Consider the following 7,407-nt stretch of genomic DNA (forward strand, 5'->3'; position numbering starts at 1 on the left):
TTATCTATTCTGTAATTGTTTTCCCGCACAAAAAAGGGAATGCATTACAAGTAGAAAAGGAAGTTGATTTCTATAACTGTCAATTTGAAACGAAATTGCATAGGAATATACATGCATACGACGTGCGTGGAAATTTGAGAAAAGCGGATTTTTAGGGATCTTTGCGGTACGCTATATTAGCGTATCTCTGGAATTATATCGTTCTATCTGGCAATTAAATCGAATCGTCATTCGTTGATATGGTCGACACATTTCTATCAGTCATATTGGAATGGCAATACGAGCTGAAGCTACGCAAAGATGCCATCCAACGCACAATCTTGCTATCAAGTCATCATGAGACTGCCACATGCAACGACGATCATTCAAGCGAGAGGTATCTTATCTAACTTTATATTTACGAGCGTACAATCAATACGAGCCCCCCCATTACAGGTATGTCTCAACGTACACGTCTCTTTATCGTGCAGGACTTGTTCACTGGCTTGCGGAATAACCATTTCACGTCACTTTGCACATTGGTGCCTAACGATGGTCCCGCGCATCGCATCGGATCGGTAACCACTGTTCCGATCACAGTTTCAGATGCGTTCCATTACAACGGAATACGGCTAACGATACGCAACGCGATCGCGGGATATGCAGGCAACTAGCTCCCGAGTAAATCACGGTACGGCTTCATAAGCCTCAACAGTGTGGTCAGCGGGAACTGACGCGTTGCGTCCCCACCGAGTTTGGTAAGAAAGTCGGCCAACGAGGCATGGTAATGGTGCAGCAAGGCGTCCATATGATCCCGTCGGAACTGCTCACCTGCTGAGATGAAGAAGAAGTAGCACAGATCCAGGATGGGCGAAGCGTACCGAGACGATTGCCAGTCGGTCAAGATAACACCAGTTGCCACGTTATTCTGAAAAACGATACGTTATCGATACGTTGAGTAAAGTGGATCAGAGAGTTCAACTGTTTATCGATTAGTCTTACCTCATTATGCGAGTAGATTAAGTTATTGATCCAGCAGTCTCCGTGCGTGACAACACAGTACGGTTCCGCTGTGGTCGGATCACAACTCGTTTTCAGACTCTCGAACACAGCATCCTTCACCGCGGTGATACGCTCCTGTTCCGACTCGAACCTAGTTTTCATGGTGGTGAGTGCGCGATCGAACGATTCCTTCATAAGGGTGATCAAACCGCTACCCTGCTCTCCAGAGACCACCTGCTTGTACTGCTCGAACGTTTCGGGTCGCTGTTCCTTCATCGCGAACGACATTGCATGCAGCCGACCGAGCTGCTGCATCACCAATCGCGTATGTTCCAGGTTGATTGGTTCCAGCTTGTCCCAGTCCCATTTCTCAAACGCTTCGTTGTACTCCAGCATGATCAATGCTTCGGGTTCCGGTTTGTCGGTGTTGCAATGTGCCAGGTAACATTTGGGAGTCGCGTAAAACCCGTCACCAGACTCCTCCGACACACCTTTTTCCGCCTGGAACTCGTAAAAACCGTGCAGCGTTTCCCGGTAGAAGAAGCACTCACGCTTGAACAACTCCAGTGAACGTTTGTCATCGTTCGGCGGCACCTTGCACCACAGCGTAAACTCCCGGTCATCTCCATTGATGATGGCCTTGAACACAAAGCTCACGTACCCGTCACACTCGAGCCGTGTCTCCTCGTCAAAATCCACCGAAAACAGATCCGGCGTAAAGCCCTGCTCGACCGCGATCCGTCGGATCGCTTCGTACACGTAATCGTTAAACATGGGAGTTATCTTCCGGCTGGCCATGATGAAGGGCGCTTGGTTGGTGTAATACTGAGGCTAACTATTCACTGTCACTGTTACTGTTGCCCTTACGGAGCAATCGTTCTTGATTGAATTGACACAATCTGTGGCCCCGGGAGCGGTTTAAATAGGCCGGCAAGTCATCTTTGCAGTGTTTGTTCCAGCGCAGAGTCACACGGCGATGGTAGTTGTGTGATGGAATTCGCATGGCGAGCGTTGAGAGAAAATACGATCCAAGGGAGTCAGAAAGAGAGAAGTTCCGGCTCCAAGTCTTCGCGGGATGTGTGTGCGTCCGTGTTTATCTTATCTCTCCGTTGCGTATTGTACAGTCGCCATCAGTAGATCGTGCGTTCGTGGGTTGATGCGAAAGTTATAGAGTATTACAAATTATGGTTTTTAATGTATGAAGCTAAAGTATAATGTTGCTAAACAACTTTAATATACAAATTTACAACGATAATGATACAATGCACATACATAATAGCAATAGTAACGCATTTATTGTTATGCTACACAAAAAGATAAGAGTAAAATTAAAGATCATTTGAAGATAGCCCAATACCTATTTTTCACCTGTAATTGTGACATGTATTGAAGTACAGTTCAATACGGTGTAATTTTTGAGAGAGCTGTGTAATCAGTAACATTGTGCAATAGAGATCCGACCTTTCCTAACATGCAGCAATCGAAATTTGCGAAAGTGACCATAAAAGGCAATGACTATTGATCGCTAAATTTAGCTACACCATATCTTATGCTTGCCAATCACGACCACCATCGGGGGTGGTGTTTTTTTTCCGCCCACCATTATCAACGAAAGCAGCTGACTCAACTGCTTCCACGATAAACGTTTCCATCGGACGGATCTAGGGAAATCGTAAAGGATCGTGAGAATACTAACAGTGTGCCGGGGAAAATTAATTACCAAACGAAAACTGACTCTCGCCGGTTGTAAATGTTCCCGTCTAGTCCGAGCGGACCAACTCCAATCTACAGACCGGGGATTATATTTGTTTTTATGGTACCGATTTACATAATTCTCCATTCCATGCTTACAAACATGGCGTGAAATGCTGCATTCAGTCAGTGTACCATGCATACCCGCTTGTACACAAAGAAGGTGATACATTTTTAATCCTTATTTGCCATTTCCGGTTCTTCCAGCATCATGGCCATGTTTGTCCCTTGGTGGTGCAGTGAGGTTCGCATCATTTTACTGTCCAATTTCCAACCCGCCGTCTGGCCACACCCCTGGCCCGTTACGGTTCGATTGTGGAGGATTTACATTTAAATGTTTTGTTATTAAATTATCGTGTTTATGAAGTCCCTGCACGCTGCGGGCTCACAGCTCACGGATGCATCCTTCGGTACAAGCACGGTGGTCTACAAAAGGATCACGCTGCATGTGTTTATTATTTACACACTGCCGACGACGCGGAGAGACGCGGTTTTTGTTTGTTTGAAATCAACAAAACGTTAAGCTTTTGTGCTGCTGCAGTTACAATCGAGAATGTGATGTGAGAGTTAAGCATGATGTGGAATTGAAAATTACACAGGTTATGTTGTATCACGACTTTTATTCTACTCTTCACATCAACCCACCGTAGAGTTTATTTCCACATTGTTGGAATGGGTAAGGGAAATAAGACTATTTTAATTCGCAGGAAAAATTTATAATCAAATCCCAAGATTTGTTTAAACGATTATAGTTAATAGCAGAATAAAATATGAATATGAGTTCAATTGAGTTTTCAAAACCTATTTTTACAAGGGCTCTTATACTTGATATAATCTAACCCAAATTATTACTTCTTTTAGTAAATATGGTTCAAAACTGGTTGACTAAATTAACTAAATTTTTTTAATGCTCGCTTTTGTAGCATAGTGAACAGGTGAATCCTTGATTTCGCCTCTTTTGTTGGACATATACATATCTATACCATTAAACTTTCTCAATTCAATTTCAGATCATGACATTGTTTTGTTCTAGTGCATCTTGTGTTTCTTGGATCTGTCAATCATATCGACTCCTCCTCCACTCCTCACAAAGGCAACATAATTTAAAAATCGTTCAAAAACCTTTAGAAAATGATTGCTTAAAAATTCTAATATCACGGGCATTAATTTCAATGTAATGTTACAAGAAAAAATGAAGTGATACAAACATTTGAAAACAAAGACTACGAAGAACAATACATTTAAAAACGTATCAATACGTATAAAATATAAAATAACCAGCATGAAGGGACTAAAGTTACAATTTCAAGGTCAATCACTGTTTCAAAGGAAACATTTACGATCAGCTCTTGAAAAAGACATTATTTTCCAGAAATCATCCAACTTTTCGTTCCCAACACATACACACAATTAATCTTTCCAACTTCACTAAATCACTCGTCAAGTTACTGAGACATTCCAAGGTGTATGTGACAGAAAATGCATTTTAAACCAACCTTGTTACATTATTTACCTTAAAACGAGCCAAGAGCACGATACACTTGAGAAGTTTTTTTGTGCCTTCAGTGAAAGTGCCATGCATCGAAATCTGTACCCAAAAACATCCGCTGTTCTCAAGCACACAGACGACAACAACTCCTGCATTAAACAGTATCCTTCAGCGCGCATAAGCCAATGCCACACTTTGGCCTGTGGATCGGCAGGGGAAAAGTTTCAAATGCCTTATTGCGAGGCTTTACCGAGGAGGTAGAGAAGCGCTTGAAACAAAACAGATCCGCAAGCTGTTGCGAGCGCAAATGCAAATTCAATGTCCGACCTCTTTTGGTTGCAAATGAAACTACTTTGCTCGTTTGCTCTTTCTTGAGATCGCAATTCGTTGCCGTAAGTTTCGAAAATCAGGACGAGTTCTACGCATTTGCTAGGATAAGTAAATGCACCGGACCAACTTTATGAGCTTGTGGACGAAATCCTGGGTTAAAACTTTGAATCTTCCTAACAAAATGATCGTCAATCGCGGTAACAGCCCGTTGCAGTATGGTGTAACCTTACATATTCGCCGGAAGTGCATGTGAGGAACCGCAAATGAAGCAATAGGGAAACAACCAGCGACGGATCTGTGGTTCGTGGTATGATGGTGTAAATTTGAATATAATTATTCCCTTACCGTTCAGCTCTCTTGAGATTCAAATCAGCGACCGTTGTTAGTTGAAGAGTTAACGACATTCAGGATACAGCATGCAAACGTCAAGACCCATGTCCTGCTTAAGCACCCAGTAGACTAATTGGCCCGAGGGGTAGTTAAGCCACTTGAACGCACAGGTTTGGCGCTGGTTTGTTTGCTGGTTTCCATTTTTCATCGACATAAATTAAGACAAGTGTCGCCGGGAATTGCGAAGGACAAAAAAAAACCCTTTTTGGCCGTTCAATGGGCCCCGTGTTGTCGGAGATTTTGGGGTTTGTGTTTTTGAAAACAACTACGCCAGCTACCACTTGTGGGTGTGCGTATTGCTGCAGATGGTCGGATGTGTGACTTGTTTACTGTCTATTTTGAGTGATTTACAGGCACAGATGTTGTTAAAATAAAACACTGTTTAGATATTTAATGTTTTGTGGAAGTTGTATAAATGTTTCTTATTAGACACCTAATGTATTTTAAAACAGTGTAATTGAAAAATAAAATTAATACAAAATCATCCGTGTGTGGGAGTATCTTCAAACTTCTTCTTCTTCCTTTTGGCGTAACAACCTCTGAAGTCATGTCGGCCTTTTCTGGCTTACGAGGCTTATTTTACCACGTAACCGGATAATCAGTCCTTGCTACGAGGGGACGGCCCGGACGGGATTTGATCTACGGTCGTGCCGTGTGGTTTTTCACATACACATAGGTGCCGCTCCTTATCACGTCACTACATTGTCGCAAACGCGCTTCAACGGCTCAATTTTCTAAAATAATTTTGCGATTCTGGCGCGACTTCATGGTTGTTCAACATTTCTCGTGCAAGGTTTGTTTACGTTTTTAATCGAGCCGGTAGCGAGAAAATAATCTTGATTTAAATTAAATTAATATTTTTAAAAGTTTTTTAAGCCCAGTGACGATGTTTCAAAACAATGGACCATCAAGAAAGCTCATCAGCGGATCCTGCTGACTCCTGTGATACAAACAACGACTGTGGCTAACAGTACCGCAGAATTGTCCGTTTTGTTTTCTTGTGTGTTTGGCGCTGAAAAATCTTGGCATATTTTTTCCGTAGCCAGAAGAAATTGTAACAAGATAAATAGGTGAACGAAGATGTTTTTACTCACCGCGTCATACACCGGGCAAAATACAATCGGGATCGAATTACGAGTCGAATAGCAACAATTAGAAGCAGCTTCGAGTAGCATAAATATAAAATCCTTTGTATCGAACTTGTCCGGCTGTTTTTCTCATTTCATGACCGTCACGGTTACATCAATACTCAGGTAATCATAACTACGATTCCGACAAAGCTTCCGAAACAGATCGAACACCTGTATGAAGTGGGCTATATTTATCTAGCAAGATGGCTTGTTTATGCCGAAATTATTGAAGCAAGTTCAACATACCAGTAATAATTAATTAATTATAAATTCATTAACAATGCAGCAATTATTTGAGTGAAAAGAAACTTTCAACAAATTCGCATTAAAATACATCAATTTAGAAATTTTGCTAAATTATTCAAAAAAGGCTAAGGCTGTAGCTTTAGGAGATTGGATAATTTAAAGAATTTGTTTTATTTTTTTTATTATTTTGTATTCTTTTTTTAATTAAAGCATTATTTGAATGAATATCTTTAGGAGATTGGCTAATTTAAAGAATTAGTTATATTTTTTTATTATTTTGTATTCTTTTTTTGATTAAAGCATTATTTGAATGAAAAGAAACTTTTTTCAACAAATTCGCATTAAAATATATCAATTTATAAATTTTGTTAAATTATTCAAGAAACATAGGCAAGCCTTAGGAAATTGGCAAATTTATAATTTTTTTTTAATTTCTTTTATTATTTTGTATTCTTTTTTTTATTTAAGGCGAGTGAGTTGAAAAGAAACTATTTTAAAAAAATTGAAAAATTGCATATCTGAATTTCTGATGAATGTTTTATTGTCGACAAGCCTCTTCTTCTTCTGTTTAGCGTAACGACCTCTGAGGTCATGTCGGCCATTTCTGGCTTACTAGACTTGTTTTACCACACACTACGTGGGGACGGTTCGGATGGGATTTGAACCCGATCCCAAGGTGTTGACCGGCGCCGTTTATCACATGCACTACAGGGACGCCCCTGTCGAAAAGCACTGACCTTAAATCGTCATTAAGGAAACTGTTATGAATATTGAGTACCTCTACATGAATAGAGGTTGTCTTTCTTACTGGACGCTCTATTATGAATATCTAGTAAGAAAGCAAACTTTTTTCTCATTAAAACTGAATTTTCGCACCAGGGCGTCCTAATGGAAATAAAAAAAAACCCTCCACTTTTATTATGAAAAAATGGATTATATGACAAAATTCCTTTAGCATGTCGTTCATACTTAATAAGTCCAATAAATTCGAGGAAAATAAAAAACTACTTAGGTACAAGTTCATGGTTTTGTTGAGATTCCATCAAGAGTATCCTATAAAATTCGTCGAGAGATTGGGACCGGAGCATC

At 40.5% G+C, this 7,407-nt stretch overlaps 1 protein-coding gene across 1 annotated transcript; it reads right to left on the reverse strand.

Annotated features, from left to right (window-relative positions):
• Nucleotides 1-377: 377 nt before the first annotated feature.
• LOC125762003 (uncharacterized) lies at nucleotides 378-1,963 on the reverse strand. Its single transcript, XM_049423657.1, has 2 exons — nucleotides 982-1,963; nucleotides 378-907 (listed from the first exon to the last, which is right to left on the reverse strand). Exons 1-2 carry the CDS (start codon nucleotides 1,777-1,779, stop codon nucleotides 650-652), a joined length of 1,056 nt encoding a protein of 351 aa, XP_049279614.1. The 5' UTR covers nucleotides 1,780-1,963; the 3' UTR covers nucleotides 378-649.
• Nucleotides 1,964-7,407: the final 5,444 nt, after the last annotated feature.

This window comes from Anopheles funestus, chromosome 2RL, assembly GCF_943734845.2.
Source record: "Anopheles funestus chromosome 2RL, idAnoFuneDA-416_04, whole genome shotgun sequence".
NCBI lineage: Eukaryota > Metazoa > Arthropoda > Insecta > Diptera > Culicidae > Anopheles > Anopheles funestus.